This window comes from Sinohyriopsis cumingii, chromosome 17, assembly GCF_028554795.1.
Source record: "Sinohyriopsis cumingii isolate HCF-2022 chromosome 17, ASM2855479v2, whole genome shotgun sequence".
In the NCBI taxonomy this organism is placed as follows: Eukaryota; Metazoa; Mollusca; class Bivalvia; order Unionida; family Unionidae; genus Sinohyriopsis; species Sinohyriopsis cumingii.
This window is the reverse complement of record NC_142977.1, coordinates 40,818,569-40,845,217: the sequence shown is the minus strand read 5'-3', so window position 1 is coordinate 40,845,217 and position 26,649 is coordinate 40,818,569. Positions and strand designations below refer to the sequence as shown.

General features: G+C 34.3%; 1 protein-coding gene across 1 annotated transcript in view; it reads right to left on the bottom strand.

Moving 5' to 3' along the window:
* Nucleotides 1-11,391: 11,391 nt before the first annotated feature.
* LOC149778479 (uncharacterized) overlaps nt 11,392-26,649 on the bottom strand; it is a 62,381-nt gene continuing 47,123 nt past the window's right edge. Inside the window, exons 10-13 of the mRNA XM_089939353.1 lie at nt 24,478-24,629; nt 20,447-20,523; nt 12,915-13,031; nt 11,392-11,582 (exon numbers count right to left, since the gene is read on the bottom strand). Of these exons, the coding sequence (XP_089795479.1) occupies nt 11,392-11,582; nt 12,915-13,031; nt 20,447-20,523; nt 24,478-24,629 (537 nt within the window). The remainder of the gene's footprint in view (nt 11,583-12,914; nt 13,032-20,446; nt 20,524-24,477; nt 24,630-26,649) is intronic.

Below are 26,649 nucleotides of genomic sequence, written 5' to 3'. Positions count from 1 at the left end.
TTTCCTTGTTTACTTTTTACTTTTACAATAAAAATGCAGCAAAAAACTATGCAAAATGGTTCCCCATAAAACCACACTTGAGAGCTGATAAACAGGCTTACTTGGTGTAGAAACAATGTTCTATCTTTGCCCTGAAGTCTTATTTTCAATCCCCAGTTCCAAGACATGCAAGGGTAGGTAGGTGTACATGATGACTGATTATCCTGTTTTTTCTAAGGTCCCCAACATCTGAGCTGTTAACAGTTGTAAATTGGTTATATTTTCATTTTTTCATCATGACTTCTAGTAATGTCTGGTCAGGCCAATTTATGTTCATGAGTTTACAACTGTATGAACAAAACCAATAAATTCATTTAGCCCCACTTTCACAAGCACTACTGTTTCAGACATTTACTGAGAATCATGGGTAAATATTTGGAAGCTACAATGACATACTGTTTGTTTACATCAACAACACTGGCAATTTGACAAGTTCCCAAGTAGGGTTATAGTAAACAATGCTGTGAATGATAAACAAAGCTACAAAAATGTACAGCTGTAAGTTTGAGCAATATAAAATTTAGGTAATTAATGCAGAGATATAGAGGTGGACCCCTGAAATTCCAAATTCCTCTCATCCATGTTACATTTTTACATGACTGCATTTTAATACTTAATAAGGTCAAGATATGTCGATTATTCATGTGAAACTTAATAAATTCTTTCACCATATGATTGGACAAATTTTTAGAACTAGTCATATTTTCATGCCTTTAATGCAAGTGTGGCCTAAAAGAAATTTTAATAAAAAAAACACTGTGGTATATGGAAATTATTGCATGTTTAGATTATTAGCCTTTTAGCTGACTCCTACTTGAAAACTATCCGTGACAATCTTTGAAATTTTGGGCAAAACGAATCTCCTGGAACTAAAGCTAGCATTCAGACTTAAAGAGACTGCACGCAGGTTTAAAAAAAAGAATTATGTATTAATACAGCAATGAAGTAAAATACAAACTGGTTAAGAGAAATGTGGAATTCAAAACCATAATTCAAAAATAGGTCTAGACATGTTATTTATAGAGTTTGCAGCCTTGAAATGTTTGAATCTTTCTACCTTTCACACACACATAAAAGTAACATTCACACAAATGCAAATTTTTGTAGATACTGTCAATCAAAAAAATAAATGGGTCTGAAGATTATGCAGCCGCTTTATTTGGAATTTAATCGGGTGATTCAAGCTTTTTCTAGAGGGGAAAACAACAGCACTAACAATTTCATTTTATGTTTAAGAAAAGATTTTTCATTGACAGCAATCTCAAGTAGTCTCTAAAACCTCCTATAGGTTTCTAATTTCTTTTTCTTCACTTTTCATCAACCTAATTTGGTTTTATTCCAAGTCTGTTTAACACTTAATGTACTAATGAGGCCATAACATGTCTGTTTAATATTTATGAGGCCATACCAAGTCTGTTTAACACTTCATGTACAGATGAGGCCATACCAAGTCTAACACTTTACGTACTGGTGAGTCCAAAAACAAGTCTGTTTAACACTTCATGTACTGATGAGGCCATACCAAGTGTTTAACACTTCATGTACTGAAGAGGCCATACAAAGTCTGTTTAACACTTCATGTGCTGATGACGCCATACCATGTCTGTTGCACACTACATGTACTGGTGAGTCCGAAAACAAGTCTGTTTAACACTACTTGTACTAATGAGTCCATACCAAGTTTGTTTAACACTTAATGTACTGATGAGGCCGTACCAAGTCTGTTTAACAGTTCATGTACTTGTGAGGCCATACCAAGTCTATTTAACACTTCATGTACTGATAAGGCCATACCAAGTCTGTTTAAAAATTGATGTACTAATAAGGCCATACTAAGTCTGTTAAACACTTCATGTACTGATGAGGCCTTACCAAGTCTAACACTTCATGTACTGATAAGGTCGTATTAAGTCTAATTAAAAATTCATGTACTGATAAGGCCATACTAAGTCTGTTTAACACTTCATGTACTGATGAGGTCTTACCAAGTCTGTTTAACAATTCATGTACTGATAAGGTCATACCAAGTCTGTTTAACACTTCATGTACTGATGATGCCATACTAAGTCTGTTAAACACTTCATGTACTGATGAGGCCTTACCATGTCTGTTTAACACTTCATGTGCTGACAAGGTCGTATTAAGTCTATTTAAAAATTCATGTACTGATAAGGCCATACTAAGTCTGTTTAACACTTCATGTACTGATGAGGTCTTACCAAGTTTGTTTAAAAATTCATGTACTAATAAGGCCGTACCAAGTCTGTTTAATTCTTCATGTACTGATGAGGCCATATCAAGTCTGTTTAACACTTTATGTACTTATAAGGCCATACTAAGTCTGTTAAACACTTCATGTACTGATGAGGCCTTACCATGTCTGTTTAACACTTCATGTGCTGACAAGGTCGTACTAAGTCTATTTAAAAATTCATGTACTGAAAAGGCTGTACCAAGTCTGTTTAACTCTTCATGTACTGATGAGGCCTTACCAAGTCTGTTTAACACTTCATGTACTGATGAGGTCGTACTAAGTCTATTTAAAAATTCATGTACTGATAAGGCCATACTAAGTCTGTTTAACACTTCATGTACTGATGAGGCCTTCCCAAGTCTGTTTAACACTTCATGTACTGATAAGGCCATACCAAGTCTGTTTAATATTTATGAGGTCATACCAAGTCTGTTTGACACTTCATGTACTAATCAGGCCATATCAAGTCTGTTCATGACTTCATGTACTGATAAGACCATACTACGTCTGTTTAACACTTCATGTACTGATGAGGCCTTACCAAATCTGTTTAACACTTCATGTACTGATGAGGTCATACCAAGTCTGTTTAACATTTCATGTACTGATGAGGCCTTACCAAGTCTGTTTAACACTTCATGTACTGATGAGGTCATACTAAGTCTATTTAAAAATTCATGTACTGATAAGGCCATACCAAGTCTGTTTAACCCTTTATGTACTGATAAGGCCATACCAAGTCTGTTTAATATTTATGAGGCCATACCAAGTCTGTTTGACACTTCACGTACTAATGAGGCCATACCAAGTTTGTTTAACACTTCATGTACTGATAAGGCCTTACCAAGTCTGTTTAACACTTCATGTACTGATGAGGCCTTACTAAGTCTGTTAACACTTCATGTACTGAAGAGGTCATACCAAGTCTGTTTAACACTTCATGTACTGATGAGGCCATACCAAGTCTGTTTAACACTTCATGTACTGATAAGGCCATACCAAGTCTGTTTAATATTTATGAGGCCATACCAAGTCTGTTTGACACTTCATGTACTAATGAGGCCATATCAAGTCTGTTTATGACTTCATGTACTGATGAGGTCATACCAAGTCTGTTTAACACTTCATGTCCTAATGAGGCCATACCAAGTCTGATTAAAAATTCATGTATTTGTACTAATGAGACCAAACCAAGTATGTTTAACACTTGATGTACTGATGAGGCCATACCAAGTCTTTTTAAAAATTCATGTACTGATGAGGCTGTACCAAGTCTATTTAACACTTCATGTACATGTACTAATGAGGCCAAACCAAGTCTGTTTAACACTTCATGTACCGATGAGGCCAAGCCAAGTCTGTTTAACACTACATATACTGATGAGTCAATACCAAGTCTGTTTAAAAATTCATGTACTGATGAGTCCGTACCAAGTCTGTTTAATACTTCGTGTAACTGTACTGATGAGGTTGTACCAAGTCTGTTTAACACTTCATGTACATGTACTGATGAGGCCATACCAAGTCTGTTTAACAGGTCATGTACATGTACTGATGAGACCATACCAAGTCTGTTTAACACTTCATGCACATGTACTGATGAGGCCGTACCAAGACTGTTTAACACTTCATGTACATGTACTGATGAGACCATACCAAGTCTGTTTAACACTTCATGTACATGTACTGATGAGGCCATACCAAGTCTGTTTAACACTTCATGTACTGATGAGGTTGTACCATGTCTGTTTAACAATTCATGTACTTGTGAGGCCATACCAAGTCTGTTTAACACTTGATGTACTGATGAGGCCATACCAAGTTTGTTTAACAGTTCATATACATGTACTGATGAGGCCATACCAAGTCTGTTTAACACTTCATCTATTGATGAGGCTATACCATGTCTGTTTAACAATTCATGTACTGATGAGGTCATATCAAGTCTGTTTAACACTTCATGTACTGATAAGGCCATACTGTCTGTTTAAAAATTCATGTACTGATAAGGCCGTACCAAGTCTGTTTAATACTTCATGTACTGATGAGGCCATACCAAGTCGGTTTAACACTTCATGTACTGACAAAGCCTTATTAAGTCTTATAATGGTAGGAGGGGTCCCTGGTGACCAAGTGGTCTAAGGTGCTCACCCATAGAGATCATTCATATCTCACCTCTGTACATGTGTCTTTGAGTCCTGGCCCAACCAACATGTGTCTTTGAGTCTTGGCCCAACCAACATGTGTCTTTGAGTCTTGGCCCAACCAACATGTGTCTTTGAGTCCGGGCCCAACCAACATGTGTCTTTGAGTCCGGGCCCAACCAACATGTGTCTTTGAGAAAGTTTTCTAGTGGCTTCCTATGGGTAGGTGGATGCTCTCAGGGTCTTCCTGTGTTCTTCCCCCCGCCAAATATATTGGCTGCCATATGCTGAGAAAGGGCACTAAACCCCACAAAAATAATAAAAAAACTGGCCATAAACAATGGTGATTCAAGCTATTGTTCTCCCTGAAATATGTTCCTTTTAAGTAGACCTATACAGTAAACTACAGACTCAACTGGAAAATCCAGGGAATCAAAACAATTCTTCTTTTAGCACTGAATGTTGTACACTTGTTGGAATAAGTAGGTCATACTCCCAACTTTTGACATTGGGAAATATTAACAAAAGTAATGGAACAAAAATACAAATTAATGTTGCAGTTTAATCATATGTATATTTCTTCACTGTGCATTTCAATGCCAGGCTTCTGGTCACTATCTCCTGTATGAATTTGAATACCAGACAACTGGTTACAATCTGTATGCCTTTGAATACCAGGCAACTGGTTACCATCTCCTGTATACATTTGAATACCAGGTAACTAGTTCCCATCTCCTGTATACATTTGAATACCAGGCAACTGGTTATCATCTCCTGTATGCATTTGAATACCAGGTAACTAGTTCCCATCTCCTGTATACATTTGAATACCAGGCAACCGGTTACCATCTTCTGTATGCATTTGAATACCAGGTAACTAGTTCCCATCTCCTGTATACATTTGAATACCAGGTAACTAGTTGCCATCTTCTGTATACATCTGAATACCAGGCAACTGGTTACAATCTGTATACCTCTGAATACCAGGCAACTGGTTACCATCTCCTGTATGCATCTGAATACCAGGTAACTACAGTAGTTACCATCTCCTGTTAGCATTGGAATACCAGGTAAATAGTTACCATCTCTTGTATGCATTTGAATATGAGGTACAATGTGACCACACTAAAACAAAGTAGTTGGGGTCTATTGAACCTGACCATGTTATTGACTGAACTATGTTTTAACCATCTGAGGCAGTTAGCTGAAGAAAATGATGCATTTACCTAAAATATGTCAGGCAGGGGAAGGGGGCTAGAATAAAAACGGGAGCAAAAATACATGCTTTTAATATAATGAAGACAAACTAGTCTGAAAAACACTTGTATAATTGTCAACTTACATTTGTGTAGTACAATCCATAATCCATTAAGTACTGTACTTGTATATACTAAATCAATAAATTCAAGTATAGATCGCATTATAAACTTCATGTATGGCTCACATCCCATTTGAAAACACAAATAACGAGTATTTATTATAAAAAAATGGAATCCTCATTTTGATCTATATCCAGTTGTCACTTAACAATTCACTACATTTGTTGCAAGTAGCACATGGCTATAGCAGTTTACATGCTACATGTACATGTACTTAAATTGGCCTAGATTTTGGTCAGCTGAGGACAGTATCATCTTGCTGAGGCTGCCCAGGGGATGAGGCTACTGATAGGCAAATGAAAGCTGGAACAAATCAGAAAGTTTAAGAAACATCTTTGCTTTACCCCATCTTCAGTTAACTTGTTGGCCACATATATATGGTTTGAAAAAATGGAAATTTATTTGCGTTTGTGCCACCATTGGTATGGACCATAAGCATATTTTTCCCTGCAGAAATGAAACTTTAATAGCACAATAAACATGTTGCAGTCACTTTTGAAGATGCAACAGTCTATTAGACTCAATGCTTTTATTTAAGTTGGTGCTGACTTCCTTTGACGAAAGGTTATGTGTTTTTATTGAAGACTACTAGTCCGCTTCCTTTCTTGAAGGGTGCATGTGTTATTGAAAGTTCATGCTAAAGGACACCTTTGGAGGACCAAACAGATGACTGTTTCTTATGATGTCAGCAACATCACATAACTGTCAAACACTGATTGAGACTGAATTTTATTTCATTTGCTTAGTATTTATGCAGAATGATCGATGCTTTAAAGGTAATTAATTTGTTTGAAGTTTCAGCAGAGCTATTTTTTTGCCGAGTACATTTTAAAAACAAAAGCAAAAGGAATTAGCAGTCGTTTGGTTGATTGTAGCAGTTACTCTTCCTGCCTTGAGAACTTGGTGAATTGTAGCTAGTCCTAGTAGCATAAGGAAACCAACAAGTAACTCTTTGTGTTTTTGTTTTTTTATGTGGCGGAGTGATGCTGCCTTCCATGCATGCATCAGAAACTGTATTTTAAAAAAGGGCCAACAGACAATGAATGTATGGGTGTTTTGTTCTGAAAGGTATTACTACAGAAAATGTGAGTGTTCTGAAGGATTTACTTCCATGAGTGAAAAGAAGAGGAGTTTTACTTGCCATCCAAATACAGAGGTCAGTTAAAAACAATATATTAATTACTAGCGAGCGGCCGATAATCTGACACTATTTCATCTGAATGATCCATCATGACATAGTGCCTCATCCAATTGATTTCCACTAGAAATGTTATTTAAAAAAATAAAAAAATGCAGAGATCTTACAGCATAATGTACTCGGGTCAGATGCACTGTTAAATTTGTTAGTCAATACAATAAAGAACGTGTTTATCTAACAAAAGATAAACTTCAGTGCATTTTATATTGAGAATGATGCCTCAGAATTTCTTCACCCCAAACCCAAGTTTAAACAGTCATTAATTCCGGTAAAAAAATTGCCGGATGGTATAATTTGTCACCAGTAAGAAATATAAATCGCAATTTGTGATGTTACCAAAGTCCAGCATGATCTCTGAATAAACTTTTTACACATTATTTTTTACACTTTTAGAAGAAGAAAAGCTTTTTTCGAGTAGGAGAAAGATACATGTAAATGAAATTGCACAAGCCACACCATGATTGCCTTATAATTCATACACAATCTCTTCCCCATAACTGATAATAAATTTTGTACACGTTACTTTTTGTACCTTTTAAGAAAGAAAGAAAAATTTAATTTATGAGAAAAGTACATGTATATGAAATTTCAGAAGCCACACAACAACCATGTTATATCTATTTGTGTTATAACAGAGCATGCTATAGCAGGGTCACACAGTAACTAGTTACCATTTACTGAATACCAGGCAACTAGTTACCATCTCTTGTATATATTTGAAGAATGCAATCCTGTAATCTGAGGAAAACAACAAGATTGGAGACAATGGCAGGCTTAAGCAGAAAGAGATTAAATATTCTACATTTCTGGTCAAAGGTCACAGAACTGCATTTGTAACACAAAGTCATTGTTTTCATTTCAATGTAATTTCAAGTCTCCTGTACAAACATTTTGAAACTAACTCAAAAATCAAATGATAACATAGACAATGTTATGTGAAACCTTCTCATACTTTACATATTTCACACGTATAATCTCATGTGACTCATTCCACATAAGGTATACAATGCTATTCACACTCATGTGACTCATTCCACATAAGGTAACAATGCTATTCACACTCATGTGACTCATTCCACATAAGGTATACAATGCTATTCACTCATGTGACTCATTCCACATAAGGTAACAATGCTATTCACACTCATGTGACTCATTCCACATAAGGTATACAATGCTATTCACACTCATGTGACTCATTCCACATAAGGTATACAATGCTATTCACACTTATGTGACTCATTCCACATAAGGTAACAATGCTATTCACACTCATGTGACTCATTCCACATAAGGTATACAATGCTATTCACACTCATTTGACTCATTCCACATAAGGTAAAAGCATGACATGCAGCATACAATTCACACCCATTACTGTCTGAGATGTTTTTAATGAACACTTCAGCATAGCATAACAATAAACTCACAATCCAAACTATAATGTTGACATACTAATGCTCTTTATTTCATATCCCATAAACACAACTCTAAGATCCTTGACACAAATGTGTTCCTATTACTACTTTTACAAGTGCACACTTCACATAAAAACTAAGAAACATTAATTCTGGTCCTAATAAAGAACTACTCAAACTTAACTGTCTGGTTCATGGTTTATACTGTTAAAATACAGATTATTTTATAAAGAGAAGAAAAATCATTCAAGTCTGAAGACAATGAAGCTATATTTAGTGTTTTACATGTAAGAGATTTTTTTCAACTTTTCTTACTGGCAGCAACATCGAGCTGTGTGGAGTTGATTATTTCTAAAATCTTAGTCAAAACCCTCGTATACTATAAAATGCATATAAATACATATGTAAAAATAATACCAAAATGCAAGGTAGTTTATATAGTTCCTTTCAGTTGTGTGTGTGTGATTTGGATTTTTAACGTAGCTTTAACAATTTTTCAGTCATATCGCTACGATGTCTGCAGTGTGGCAGTTTATGGTGATGTCTAGCACTGAGGCATCATGCTGCAGACATGTAGCATGATGTCCCACCCAGCCACATTATCCTGACACTAGGCCAACCAGTCCTAACACTAACCTCTTAATGCTGAGTGCCAAGCGAGGCAGATATTAGTACCATTTTTATAAGTCTTTGGTATGACTCGGCCGTGGATCAAACCCACGACCTCCCGCATTCGAGGTAGACGCTCTAACCACTAGGCCACTGGAGCGGTTCTTTCAGTTGTGAGTTCAGCACAACAAACATTGAGTAGCTGAAGCTCCTAGGGAAGAGAAAGCATGAAATCATGAACATTGTATCTACAATTATACAAGTCCATCATAACCTTAGTGTGACTTAAAAGACAAATAAATAAATGCATGAAGCATGTGAACTGTGTTACAATAGGGCAAGAAAAAAAACACCATACACCAAAGTAAACTCATATCTTGACATGAAATGATGATGCTGTCAAACTATTCAAAATCAAGCAAATTGCTGCAAAAAAAAGACAACATTTCTTTGTACCTACTAGTTCATATTCTAAAGTATTAAGATTTACAGTCTTAAATACAGTTACAGGCCTTGGAAGGGGTAATTTTACTAATGAAATGAAAACATGCAGAAAGAATGCAAAAGAAATGCAGAATGAATACAAATGAAATGATGAATACATTTTGAAGAAAATGTACCAATAGGATGATGCAGAATGATTAACAAAACTAGAATTAAACACAATACACTTCATGAATGGATTTGAAAATTGATTTTTTCAAGTTGCCACTAAATTTCTAATCAAAAGAATTTCACCAGGATAATCTAGGAAAATATTCTTTACACTAAGAACTTTTCACCTGTTACAAGACTTGACATTGTTCTTCTTAAGGCAGTCCTTAACATCAACCTCCATTAATGTCATCAGTGTTGATGCATTATCTGTACAATCTATAAAAAAATTAATAAAAAATAAAAAAAACTTAAATTTACTGAAAAATACTCTGTTACTGTATTCAATTTATTGCTGTTACACTCATACTTATTATAAATGTAATGCCACCTTTTGTTTTATGCATTTGCATTTTGAAAATGCTACAGTTCTCTCCCTTTAACAATTTCAACAAAGGAAAAACCATACTATGGGAAATGCATTTTCATCTTGTTCCATGAGCAGAAATGCAAGATCTGAATGCATTTCTGAGACCATGCACAAAAAAATAATAAGCAATGTGAAATGAATGCAAGCAAAATGCAAATGAATTGAAAAGAGAATGCAAATGGAATGTAAATGAAAAGCACATTCGCTCAAATGACCCATTTCAGGGTATGGATACTTTAACAGTTGTAAAAATGAACTACAAACATAAGGCTGCTTATGAGAATTCTTCAAACAGAATCAAATTTTCAGAACACCACCAGACAATTTTTCAACTAGTTGCCAAGATTTCTTCCAGATTTTGACTTAAACACAGGAGTACAGTCTGCCTCCAACAGCTATGTAAACACAGTTGACACAGGAATACAGTCTGCCTCCAACAGCTATGTAAACAGTTGACACAGGACTACAGTCTACTTCCAACTGCAGTGTAAACACAGATGACACAGGACTACAGTCTTCCTCCAACAGCTATGTAAACACAGTTGACACAGGACTACAGTCTGCCTCCAACAGCTATGTAAACACAGTTGACACAGGAGTAGAGTCTGCCTCCAACAGCTATGTAAACACAGTTGACACAGGAGTAGAGTCTGCCTCCAACAGCTATGTAAACACAGTTGACACAGGACTACAGTCTGCCTCCAACAGCTATGTAAACACAGTTGACACAGGAGTAGAGTCTGCCTCCAACTGCAGTGTAAACACAGATGACACAGGACTACAGTCTGCTTCCAACAGCTATGTAAACACAGTTGACACAGGACTACAGTCTGCCTCCAACTGCAATGTAAACACAGTTGACACAGGAATACAGTCTGCCTCCAACAGCTATGTAAACAGTTGACACAGGACTACAGTCTACTTCCAACTGCAGTGTAAACACAGTTGACACAGGACTACAGTCTGCTTCCAACTGGAGTGTAAACACAGATGACACAGGAGTACAGTCTTCCTCCAACAGCTATGTAAACACAGTTGACACAGGACTACAGTCTACTTCCAACAGCTATGTAAACACAGTTGACACAGGAGTAGAGTCTGCCTCCAACTGCAGTGTAAACACAGATGACACAGGACTACAGTCTGTTTCCAACTGCAGTATAAACACTGATGACACAAGACTACAGTCTGCCTCCAACAGCTATGTAAACACCGATGACGTAGGACTACAGTCTGGGTCCAACTGCTGTGCAAACACAGATAACACAGGACTACAGTCTACTTCCAACTGCTGGGTATGATGCTCATTGAGATTGCAGGAAATTTTCAGTATGGCAGTAACTGGTCAGCAACAGGTTGCCCAGATGTGTCACACATATTGATGTAGACATATACGGCATGTTTATGTAGTCCAACTTTGCTTTCAACCTCATGTAATATTACGTCCTGAATGTCTTCCTCAATTTTACTCATACTGGAGGAACTGTGACCTTTGGCCTCTGGACAGTACACACCCTCTACATGTGAAAAAAATGGAAATACTGTAAACCTCAAAAGTTGAATAAGATTTAAAATGTCAATTTGCACGCATTACACAATTCCTAACTGTAATTTTCTAAGATTACACAACTCTTAAATGCACTTTTCTAAGATTACACAATTCTTAAATGCACTTTTCTAAGATTACACAATTCTTAAATGCACTTTTTTAAGATTACACAATTCTTAAATGCACTTTTCTAAGATTACACAATTCTTAAATGCACTTTTCCAAGATTACACAATTCTTAACTGCACATTTCTAAGATTACACAATTCTTAACAACACTTTTTTAAGTTAAACAAATAGCCAACTCTACAACATGGTATGCTTTACTATCCAATGAAAACCTACTTACACAGCTTGTGTCTTCAATATCAATAACCACCAGGGGAAGACAGTGGTGCTAACATAGGATAATACCTCATTAATTATATCCCCAAAAGATGTCACAGCATCATATGAAGCAACAAGTTAAAAAAATCACTTTTTTCAACTGCTGATTTGCCCTTGAGGAAGACCATTCTTGTAATTAATAATATATATTTCATTTTGTAAATAAATATTCAGAACAGATGGTTATGAATACAAATTTAACAGGAAAATATTTAAACCTGGGGTAGTTTTAATACAAACCGATCATTTTCAGTTACAATCATGCTTACTTGTTTGATTCTAGACAATAATAAAATATTAATTTCTGGTGATTTTTTTAAATATATGGACCAAATTCATATGAAATATAAAATTAATTTAGAATGGATATTTAGATTCTAATGCAACTATTACACAGGTAAATGTTCAAAACTGTATGACATATAACTGGCTAAAGTTTTATTAAAATGTCTTCATTGGTTCTAAAGTTATATGCTGGACACGAATACAAGTCAATGGATTACAATTTCCTTTGTTGTGACCTTGGCCTTGAAACAGGGTACACAATACACTATCAGAATATATAACTGAAGCAAAGTTTCATGAAAATATCTCTAACCTTTGTAAAAATATAGGCTGAACAAGCAAATGTTAATGGAGAGACAGATGAAAAGATGGATAAAGTCATGGACAACACCAAAAACTATTACACCTGACTTAACACTGGCATATAATAATAATGCTTCTAATGATTCCCTTATATAAAATAATGCACAAAACATTTAAAAGAAACGCATGTACACATCTTCAGTGGATCTGGTTGTAATGGGAAAAAAATGGCCAGGTGGCAAAAATTAATTTTCTTTTCAATCCGCTTTACCATCTACAAATAATGCCATTAACTGATTTTTAACACAGGTACAGAATAATTTACTTTTTCTATGGTTACAAGTTGGGATATCTTTGTCATCTAGGTTAGGTAACATGTCCAGTGCTGGCAGCCATGGAATGTCTGTCTCTATGTGCCATCCACTGCCATTCTCATTCTCACCTTGCAAAAAGAGAAAGAAAATAAATCTAGAAAATATTCTGCATTTACAATACTTACTTGTATTTAATGTGTTTAATGTCCATCCAACTGCAATAAATAAGATCCAGAGCTACCAATACAAGATGAACTGGTAGATCTGGATCCACACTGTTCTACCATTACAAGATGCACTGATACATCTGGGTCTACACTGTTCTACCATTCACATGATGCATTGATAAATCTGGGTCTAACACTGCTCTACCATTACAAGATGTACTGATAGATCAGGGTCTACACTGTTCTACCATTCACGTGATGCACTGGTAGATCTGGGTCTAACACTGCTCTACCATTACATGATGCACTGATAGATCAGGGTCCACACTGTTCTATCATTACATGATGCAGTGATAGATCAGGGTCTACACTGTTCTACCATTCACATGATGCATTGATAGATCTGGGTCTACATAGTTCTACCATCACATGACGCATTGATAGATCAGGATCTACACTGCTCTACCATTACATGATGCACTGATAGATCTGGATCTACATCGTTCTACCATCACATGATATGCTGATAGATCTGGATCTGCACTGCTCTACCATTACATGATGCATTGATAGATCTGGATCTACACTGTTCATCTATTTCATGATGCACCTATCGATCTGGGTTTAACACTGTTCTACCATTACATGATAAATTGATACAGCTGGATCTACACTGTTTTACCATTACAAGATGCATTGAAAGATCTAGGTCTTGTTATGTACATTTATATTTTGTAACTGACCTTGTCCAAAATTAAGTTCACTGTGTACCTGACTAGGGACATTGATTTTGTAAACAACATAATACATAGCTAAAATTTTCCCTATGAGTGTGGATTAAATATTCAGATCAGTATTAATGTAAACATGTTTATCTTAATCTGAGTCTAGAACTCTGGAAATTCCCCATGGAAAACCTGGTCTATTTGATGTTTACCATTTTCTTATTATAATCTTAGTAACAGATTTTATTCTGTTGACAACTTAGATCTTTCTAGAAATGAGCTTTTGATCCTTGTCCTGGTTCTAATATTATGTCTTAGTTTTTTTATATAATGCTGTTTGCTTGAGAAATTACTTATTCTTGCCTTAGCATCAGTCTTATCATTCTTTTCAGATTTTCATTTGGGTGGTATTATTTATTCAAATTATTATTCACTGGAAATACAAAGTGCTCATCTATGATATTCTTGGCCTGGAACATTAACTTGAAATTACAGTGAATTAAGAAAAGAACGTTTCTGGATTATTGTTATGTGTTTATGTTCTCATAAACAGTAACAAGAAAAAAGTGAAGACAACAAGCTTTGTAAAATTTAACAAATAATTTATTTCCCTAGAAAAACAAGTTAAAAATGAGGAAAAGAACTTATAGTTTTAAGAACCAAATCCAAAAACAATCCAAGAATAATCCAAGAATTAAAAATTAGAAGTCCTAGTAATAAAATGTTCTAATGAATTTGAGTTTGAGTCCACACGAGTTCTTTGTTGAACCACAGAAAATAATATTCCGGTGTTTGAATTCCGAATAAAATTTCAATAAATGTCTTTGTCCAAGAATTCTGTACGAGCACTTAAATATTCCCAGGGAAAAGAATTAATAATTCCATAAAATAGAATTTCAACTCAAACTGGTCGCAACAAAACACCTTTGAGTGTCAAACGTAAAAAGCCCAACTGGCTGGTTCATTTCAAGAAAACGATTATACGGTCTAAATAAGACGCAAAATTGATACCCATATGAGAGTTACGGGATCATTATCTAGAAGCTATTTACATATCTAAGGGCATGTACTCCAGTATACTAGGGAAATAAATTTATTTCTTTTTACTCTTTTCTGTTACTTAGTTTAAGATCATGGAGTTGTAGAAGTCTATGCTTTTTTACTATCACACGATGCACTGATAGATCTGGATCTACACTGCTCTACCATCACATGATGCAATGATAGATCTGGATCTACACTGTTTTATCACATGATGCATTGATAGATATGGATCTACACTGTTCTACCATCACATGATGCAAGGATAGATCTGGATCTACACTGTTCTACCATCACACAATGCAATGATAGATCTGGATCTACACTGTTCTACCATTACATGATGCACTGATAGATCAGGATCTACACTGTTCTACTATCACATGATACTGTTGTTGTTGTTGTTGTTGTGGGTTTTAACGCCATTTTTCAGCACATGATAGGCTATGTATAGCGGCTAGTATTAATGGTGGAGGAAGAACCCAGGAAACCCCTGGGAAGAACCACCGACCCATGAGAAGCTACTAGCAAGCTTTCTCACATATCCACATTGGCCAAATCCTAGACTCAAACCAATGCAGACAGAGGTGAGATGGCAGTATCCGTAACGGAGAGCGCTTTAGACCACTTGGCCACTCGGGGCCCCTCATCACATGATGCACTGATAGATCAGGATCTATACTGCTCTACCATCACAGGATAGACTGATAGATCAGGATCTACACTGTTCTACCATCACAGGATAGACTGATAGATCAGGATCTACACTGTTCTACCATCACAGGATAGACTGACAGATCTGGATCTATACTGTTCTACCATCAAATGATGCACTGATAGATCATATACACTGTTCTACCATCACATGACACACTCATAACTATTGGTCTAATGTAATGATGTAATGATTGATCTAGGTCTATACTATTCTACCATTACAAGATGTAATGATGTAATGATTGATCTGGGTCTATACTATTCTACCATTACAAGATGTAATGATTGATCTGGGTCAATACAAGTCAACCATTACAAGATGTAATGACTGATCTGGATCTATACTATTCCACCATTACAAGATGTAATGATTGATCTGGGTCTATACTATTCTACCATTACAAGATGTAATGATTGATCTGGGTCAATACAAGTCAACCATTACAAGATGTAATGACTGATCTGGGTCTATACTATTCCACCATTACAAGATGATACAAGTCAACCATTACAAGATGTAATGATAGACATACATCTACACTGTTTGACTATTCTACCATTACAAGATGTAATGATGTAATGATTGATCTGGGTCTATACTATTCTACCATTACAAGATGTAATGATGTAATGATTGATCTGGGTCTATACTATTCTACCATTACAAGATGTAATGATGTAATGATTGATCTGGGTCTATACTATTCTACCATTATAAGATGTAATGACTGATCTGGGTCTATACTATTCTACCATTACAAGAGTAACGATTGATCTGGGTCAATACAAGTCAACCATTGCAAGATGTAATGACTGATCTGGGTCTATACTATTCCACCATTACAAGATGATACAAGTCAGCCATTACAAGATGTAATGATAGACATAATCTACACTGTTTGACTATTCTACCATTACAAGATGTAATGATTGATCTGGGTCTATACTATTCTACCATTATAAGATGCAATGACTGATCTGGGTCTATACTATTCTACCATTACAAGAGTAACGATTGATCTGGGTCTATACTATTCTACCATTACAAGATGTAATGATTGATCTGGGTCTATACTATTCTACCATTACAAGATGTAATGATTAATCTGGGTCTATACTATTCTACCATTACAAGATGTAACGATTGATCTGGGTCTATACTATTATACCATTACAAGAGTAACGATTGATCTGGGTCTATACTATTCTACCATTACAAGATGTAATGATTAATCTGGGTCTATACTATTCTACCATTACAAGAGTAACGATTGATCTGGGTCTATACTATTCTACCATTACAAGATGTAATAATTAATCTGGGTCTATACTATTCTACCATTAAAAGATGTAATGATTGATCTGGGTCTATACTATTCTACCATTACAAGATGTAATGATTAATCTGGGTCTATACTATTCTACCATTACAAGAGTAACGATTGATCTGGGTCTATACTATTCTACCATTACAAGATGTAATGATTGATCTGGGTCTATACTATTCTACCATTACAAGATGTAATAATTAATCTGGGTCTATACTATTCCACCATTACAAGAGTAACGATTGATCTGGGTCTATACTATTCTACCATTACAAGAGTAACGATTGATCTGGGTCTATACTATTCTACCATTACAAGATGTAATGATTGATCTGGGTCTATACTATTCTACCATTACAAGACGTAATGATTGATCTGGGTCTATACTATTCTACCATTACAAGAGTAACGATTGATCTGGGTCTATACTATTCTACCATTACAAGAGTAACGATTGATCTGGGTCTATACTATTCTACCATTACAAGATGTAATGATTGATCTGGGTCTATACTATTCTACCATTACAAGATGTAATGATTAATCTGGGTCTATACTATTCTACCATTACACGATGTAATGATTGATTTGGGTCTATACTATTCTACCATTACAAGATGTAATGATTGATCTGGGTCTATACTATTCTACCATTACAAGATGTAATGATTAATCTGGGTCTATACTATTCTACCATTACAAGATGTAATGATTAATCTGGGTCTATACTATTCTACCATTACAAGATGTAATGATTGATCTGGGTCTATACTATTCTACCATTACAAGATGTAATGATTGATCTGGGTCTATACTATTCTACCATTACAAGATGTAATGATTAATCTGGGTCTATACTATTCTACCATTACAAGAGTAACGATTGATCTGGGTCTATACTATTCTACCATTACAAGAGTAATGATTGATCTGGGTCTATACTATTCTACCATTACAAGATGTAATGATTGATCTGGGTCTATACTATTCTACCATTAAAAGATGTAATGATTAATCTGGGTCTATACTATTCTACCATTACAAGATGTAATGATTGATCTGGGTCAATACTATTCTACCATTACAAGAGTAACGATTGATCTGGGTCTATACTATTCTACCATTACAAGATGTAATGATTAATCTGGGTCTATACTATTCTACCATTACAAGATGTAATGATTGATCTGGGTCTATACTATTCTACCATTACAAGATGTAATGATTGATCTGGGTCTATACTATTCTACCATTACAAGACGTAATGATTAATCTGGGTCTATACTATTCTACCATTACAAGATGTAATGATTGATCTGGGTCTATACTATTCTACCATTACAAGATGTAATAATTAATCTGGGTCTATACTATTCTACCATTACAAGATGTAATGATTAATCTGGGTCTATACTATTCTACCATTACAAGAGTAACGATTGATCTGGGTCTATACTATTCTACCATTACAAGATGTAATGATTAATCTGGGTCTATACTATTCTACCATTACAAGAGTAACGATTGATCTGGGTCTATACTATTCTACCATTACAAGATGTAATGATTGATCTGTGTCAATACAAGTCAACCATTACAAGATGTAATGATAGACATACATCTACACTGTTTGACCATTACATGATACACTGATAGAGCTGGGTCTACACTGTTCTACCATTACATGATGTATTGCTATATCTAGATCTACACTACTCTAAAATAACATGATACAACGATACATATGGGTCTACAGTAGTTCAACAATTACATGATGCATGAGTTCTGTACAGTAACACATGGGGCCATTCAAGAGTTCTGTATAGTAACACTCACATGGGGCCAATCAAGATTTACGTACAGTAAAACTCACATGGAACCATGCAAGAGTTCTGTACAGTAACACTCACATGGAGCCATGCAAGAGTTCTGTACAGTAATACTCACATGGAGCCATGCAAGAGTTCTGTACAGTAACACTCACATGGGGCCATTCAAGAGCTCTGTATAATAACACTCACATGGAACCATATAAGAGCTCCATACAGTAACACCCACATGAGGCCATACATGAGTTATGTACAGTAACACTCACATGGGGCCATCCAAGAGCTCTGCATAGTAACACTCACATGGAGCCATATAAGATTTCTATACAATAACACTCACATGGAGCCATAAAATAGCTTTGTACAGTAACACTCACATTGAGCCAATCAAGATTTCTGTGCAGTAACACTCACATGGAGCCATTCAAGAGTTCTGTATAGTAACACTCACATGGGGCCATTCAAGAGTTCAGTACAGTAACACATGGGGCCATTCAAGAGTTCTGTATAGTAACACTCGCATGGGGCCATTTTAGAGTTCTGTACAGTAACACTCACATGGGGCCATTCAAGAGTTCTGTACAGTAACACTCACAAGGGGCCATTAAAGATTTATGTACAGTAACACTCACAGGGAGCCATGCAAGAGTTTTGCACAGTAACACTCACATGGAGCCATGCAAGAGTTCTGTACAGTAACACATGGGGCCATTCAAGAGTTCTGTATAGTAACACTCACATGGGGCCAATCAAGAGTTCTGTACAGTAACACTCACATGGAGCCATGCAAGAGTTCTGTATAGTAACACTCACATGGAGCCATGCAAGAGTTCTGGCTGAACAAGACTAATCAGTGTATGACATGTTTAAAACTTAAACAATTTGCTACTTGTGTGCTTTTTCTTCTATTCTCAATCAGAATTAACCATTTTATTAAATGCATCAATAACAAAAATACAGGTAATTCATCTAATCTAGATGTCTTATATACAAAAAGATAAAGATGTCACTTCTGACTTCCCGTAAGTCTGCATACTATTTTATAACCCATGTAAACAGGATATTTTGCAACAACACTCTAATGTGCATTTGCTTCAGAACACTCAAAACCTGGTTACTGACCAAAGAAATAAGTATTAAGACTGATTACTGACATAGAAATAAGTACTCAACTGATGCCTGCCAAAGAAACAAGTATTCAAACTAACTACTGCCAAAGAAATAAGTATTCAAGCTGATTACTGACCAAAGAAACAAGTATTCAAACTACTGCCAAAGAAATAAGTATTCGTGCTGATTACTGACTAAAGAAATAAGTATTAAAACAGATTACTGACCTAAGAAATAAGTACTAAAACAGATTACTGACCTAAGAATTAAGTATTAAAACAGATTACTTATGTAAGAAATAAGTATTAAAACAGATTACTGACCTAAGAAATAAGTATTAAAACTCATTACTGATGAAAGAAATATGTATAAAAATGGATTACTGACCTCATATATAAGTATTCAAACTGTTTACTAAGAACAAAACTGATTACTGACATCAGAATTTAGTATTATAACTGATTACTGACTTAAGAAAAACGTATTCAAACTGATTACTGACCAAAGAAATAAGTATTCAAACAGATTAATGACCAAAGAAACAAATATTCAAACGGATTACTGACCTAAAAAATAAGTTTTAAAAATAATTACTGATATAAGAAACAGAAACAAAGAATACATACCACTGAAAATGTAAAGTCCTTTATTGGGATTCTCCAACTGCCTATACTGGGGTATGCCATATACAGACATGATGAATCTACAAACAAAATAAAACAAGGAAAATGATTCTGTACATTTCCAAACATGTGGCACTTTCTAGTGAGAAACAATGACAAATCAAGCAAATTATTTAACAAGTAGGTCATAGTGACCTACCTCTATTTAATCTTAAAGAGAGTCAAAGGTATTATTGCTAAGTTACCCTGATTTTCTTCCCCTAAAAACTATGATTACAGCTAATTATGACAGGTGCACTGCTAACGGCCCTGTCATCATCTCAACAATTTGCTCAGTAGGACTTTAAACAAGAAAATCAGTTGGAAAACCAATGTCTGGTGATGGACGATCAGGGGCTTAATTCTTCTACATGATAATAATAACTGGCTGAAAAGCAATATTTGTTAGTAAGTTATGCTGTGCAAACTTAGAAGAAATGGCAAGAAAGGGGCTACAATTTAACTATATATATAAAAAATGGAACATTTGAAATTTGAATTTAAACTCTTTCAATACAAGCTGCATGCCAATTAGGTCCAAATCCAACAGGTCTTGTTAAAAACAGACTGTGGAAGCCAGTCAGGAACACAGTTTTCTGGGAAAATACCTACTGGAATTGATGTCATGGAATGCTAGAAATTAAACTCACTCAAGGTCTCAGCAATCTAAGGCTTCATGCCAAGCCTGGTTCAAATTCATCACATTTTGGTGAAGTTATCTTGGAGAACAAATGTTCTCAATGAGACTAACCCCATTTATGGCATTTAACTTTATGAGACACTTTTCATATTGAACTTCATCAAAACTATACTGAATGGTTCTTAAGGTCATTCCATTTAAACATAAATGTACTAAGGGGAGGGAATTTGGTCAAAATAAATGCCTTAGTACTGATTACTCGAAAAGTTCAAATGAAAATTCTAAACAATTTCTAAATTACATCTATGGGTAACTATTCCACAATATAAGTGCTTCTGTCTGTACCAAGTATGTTTTACTGCAACAGCCCTTAAGCTTTGCTGATTAAAGGCAACATCTCATATGAACATACAAAGCTAACTGTCAAGGGCCATAACTTCCAAAAATGGACTTAACAAAACAAAATCGTAACAGGATATAGAGCTATAAGAAAATGTACACACCAATTTGCCTGAAAATATGCTGCATGGTTCCTATGCTATGCAGATTGCAAGGATTAGCTATAGTGAAAATGGAATATTAAGGGAAAAGGGAAAAATTGGACCTAAAAAGACAAAACCTTTAAAAGGCCCATCCATATATAATAGGCAATTTACCAACCAAATGGCATTCAATTATGTGTAATGATTGCTGAACTATGATGGTTACAAGAAGTGTGACTTAACAAAGAGAATGAGACTGAAAGATGGGCATGCCAACAAAAAAGGTTATTACTAAAGGATTGGATTGGATTGGTTCTTTACAGCACAGCAACAAAAGTAGGTTATTTAATGCCAAGACAATTGAAACAGCCTTGTGCAAAGACACACCATGGTAACTGACACAGGCTGGTTTAGTGGTAGGGCTTGAACCCACACCCATTTGGTCAAGAGTTCAGCACACTAACCATATAGCTACCATGACCCGTATATTACTATAGGACACCTTTATCTTGATGCCGGGTCTTAATGATAGCAGTGTTGAAAATGTTATTGAACTCAAACACAAACTCACCCAGTGTAGATCTAATATGTCTGACTTTATTTTATCAAGGATGTGAATGTAACAAGATTCACCTAAGTACAAGCAAAATAAAAAATAACAGATTTACTGAAATAATAATTTAACAAATAATTCATAGCTGAGATGAACTGATCGCTAAAATTGCAAAATTACCGAGTTTAACAAGAGATAGTTTGGCCAAGCAGTGTGGTCATGTTGTTGGCATTGACACATCAGAATCACTGAACGTGTCCAAATCTTTTTGTGATCACTGCAACATATTTTTTTAATTATTTATAAGTATCAGCAGGTCTGGGAAAAGTCCCTCCTCTGACCACTTCACAATTCAGTAAAAGTACACATTACTTTACAGGGAGTAATCATTAACACTACTACACAGTATTATATTTAAATTCTTAACCCAATACTGAATATCATATTGGCTACTCTAGAGGGAGACAGACAAACAGACCGACAGAGTATTTACTGTAGCTATTTCTACATGTACATATATACACACGTATGCAAACATGTGTAGCCACACACACACACACACACACACACATGTGCACACACACATAGAGACACACATGTGCACACACACACAGAGGCCCATGCACATGTGCTTATTATTACTACATTAAACACTCACTTATTACAAGTTTTATACAGCAACTATTTTTGTTACTCATTCGACAAATATTTACATTCTTTTATTATTTTATTTTATGATTGTTTTCTCTTATTATCAATCTCCCAATAAAACCAATACATAGATTAGGAAACAAATATGACCTTAACAATTTAGTGCATTAATACCTTTGCAATTACTCTGCTTTGTAGCTATATATATTATGTTAACTACTACATGTTTCCTTTCTAATTTACCCAACAACAAACTAAATGAGGTCATACCTCCATCACTGCACACATGCTTAATTTACCATATGGACATATCTAAGTTGAATTAAAATTGTAGCTGTGATTTGAAAATATAGTACAAATCATTCAAACTGATGTTTGCATAGTTACCATTTGACATCAAACTTTTTCCATGTACAATTGATATATGCATAATGTTTTTCTGACATGTAATAGAACATTTCATTTTTTAAATGGGGAATGTTTGGAGTTTCATTCTTAAAACAACATTTACTGATATATTAATTCAGTTGCAATAAAAGGAGATTGATCACAGTATCTTGTTTGTTTTGGTTATTATACCAAGAATATATTCTCTTTTGAAACTTATCATCATCTTTATTTCCTTCCATGGAAGATTACATGATATAAGAATAAATCATCTGAATACAATCAATAAATAAGTATTTTTTTTTAAAAAATTAAAAAAATAATAATAAAAAAATAATATATATATATATATATATATATATATATATATATATATATATATATATATATATATATATATATATATATATAAATTAGAATACAAATTCTTACACTATATCAGTCAACAAAGTGTTCGTCAACCGTATAAGTTGTAAGTTTCAGTACCTTATTTACAGAAGATAGCTGCACACTGCATGACAAAGTATGCTGCATACAGGATGAATAGCTTGGAGTTTTCTTTGTCGATTACACCTGTCGGTAACCTTTTACCTAGAAGATATTGTAGTTGCAGCTCATCTTCTGCATTAAATAACATAATGTGCAGGATCTGAGCATGCCTTGAAACCTGAGGATGTTGACATGCATTTCAAACTTCTTACAAAAATCATCTACATTAATCCATGACCCATTTTCATTAACAAAATCCTTTACCTACAAAATTCTCCTTTTCACCCAGTGCATGTATGTACATGACTCATGTTCTCTACAGTAAATTTATTATGTAATTTAGTCTAGAATGCATGCAACATATTTCTCACCTTTGTCATAAAATTTATACCAAAATGGAAAAACGTGTCCATATTTGGCATGGAATTTGTTAAAATCTCATTCCATATAATTTTAAAGGTGACTCATAGCTGCATACTGATCAAAAAGTATCACAGTTTGTTCCAGTTTAGCTGTTATTGGGTACCAGCCACCAGTTCCACTAAACATCTTAGACTTTATTACAGAAATTAAATTTTTCAAATATCTCTCTTGGTGTTGTTTGAAATGATTTTTACACATCTGTTAACAGGTATCAAGGATTACAAGAGACCCCTTCATGTCAAACCATCCTTTTATTTACCTTCATAAAATAATTTAACTCTGAGGTTAATTTTGGGTGTGGAGGGAGGGAGGGTGAACTTGAGCTTGATGCTCAAACGTTTCAAGAATACACTGTGCCTGAAATACATACAAATTAAAGTTTTCCAGAAGGTTCATCCAAGATTCCATACGATGCATGTTATATAGTGTCTCACTGGGGATGGGACTGTAGTCATACAGGTAACATGAACTATAGTCATAATCCTTCAAGTTCTGCCGAAGCAAGTGCTCATAGTCATTGACCTGAAGAAAAAGAATATAAAAACGACGTGACCATTTGTAAACTCTCTGCATTTTTAGAAACAAATGTAGGTTTTAAATAAATATACAAATTTTTCTAACATTTTACCTAAACCACACTATTTTCACATCTCTTGGAGGATCTGACAATTAATAAAAAAAGCGCAAATTAAAACTTATAAAAATGTCACATTTTTAAAAAAATGATTCATGAAAATATGCAAATCTGAATGATCGAAACAAGATGGGCTAAAAAAAATAAGAATAGGTAATTATTTACTAACTATACTTAAAACAACAAACACAATGGATGCTGCCATATAAACAATAGTTAAAATTTCAAAATATTCTGAATATTTTGTTATAATGTTTTCGTAACTCAGCTAGAGTCAATGGACATTTTTACGTCTCCAAAACTGTCAAAAGTTGTACCAAACAACTTGTCTACGCAATGGTACCCGAGGTATTCTTCTACACCATCTAATGTTCTGGCACTTAAATCTGCCATCATTACAGACTTCCTGAAGGAGTAAAACATCCAAACTTTACCACATCATCCATAAAGCTCTAATTAAGCTTCAGGTGATTTTCTTGGACTGAATTGCCTTATCAAAAGATTCAAGGAGGAAAAGATTATTTCCAAACCACCATGTGGTTTGAAGTACAGGTTTCCAGTGTATGAAAAACAAAATGTGAACACAAAATAGCAATTAATAACTGGAAAATCATTCTGAGTAAGTGTGTTGAGGTGCATGGGAAGAACTTCAAGAAGATGCATTGACATACTATTCACTATGAGCTTTGTTGCACAGTAAACCAATAGTAAGAACTTTTCAAATAGCCCTTGTATGTGTATACAGACTACATTATTATTATATTGTATGTGTATGCATAGACTATATTTTTATCATACTGTATATGTATGCAGACTATATTACAATTATATTGTATGTGCATGCACCAACTATATTAGTATTATATTGTATGTGTATGCAGACTATATTATTATTATACTGTATGTGTATGCAGACTATATTATTATTGTATTGTATGTGTATGTAGACTATATTATTATTGCATTGTATGTGTATGCAGACTATATTATTATTATATTGTATGTGTATGCAGGCTATATTATTATTGTATTGTATGTGTATGCAGACTATATTATTATTATATTGTATGTGTATGTAGACTATATTATTATTGTATTGTATGTGTATGCAGACTATATTATTATCATATTGTATGTGTATGTAGATTATATTATTATAATGTATGTGTATACACAGACTATATTATTATTATACTGTATATGACTGCACAGACTACATTAAAATTATATTGCATGTGTATGCAGTCTATATTATTATTATACTGTATGTGTATGCTGACTATATTATTATTATATTGTATGTGTAGACTATATTATTATAATGTATGTGTATGCACAGACTATATTATTATTATACTGTATGTGCATGTAGACTATATTATTATAATGTATGTGTATGCACAGACTATATTATTATTATATTGTATATGAATGCACAGACTATATTAAAATTATATTGTATGTGTATGCAGTCTATATTATAATTATATTGTATGTGCTAGCAGACTATATTATTATATTGTATGTGTATGTAGACTATATTATTATATTGTATGTGTATGCACAGATTATATTATAATATTGTATGAGTATGCACAGACTATATTATTATATTGTATGTGTATACAGACTATATTATTATTATATTGTATGTGTATGTAGACTATATTATTATTATATTGTATGTGTATGTAGACTATATTATTATAATGTATGTGGATGCACAGACTATATTATTATTATATTGTATGTGTATGCAGACTATATTATTATTATATTGTATTTGTATGTAGACTATATTATTATTATATTGTATGTGTATGCAGACTATATTATTATTGTATTGTATGTGTATGCAGACTATATTATTATCATGTATGTGTATGCACAGACTATATTATTATTATA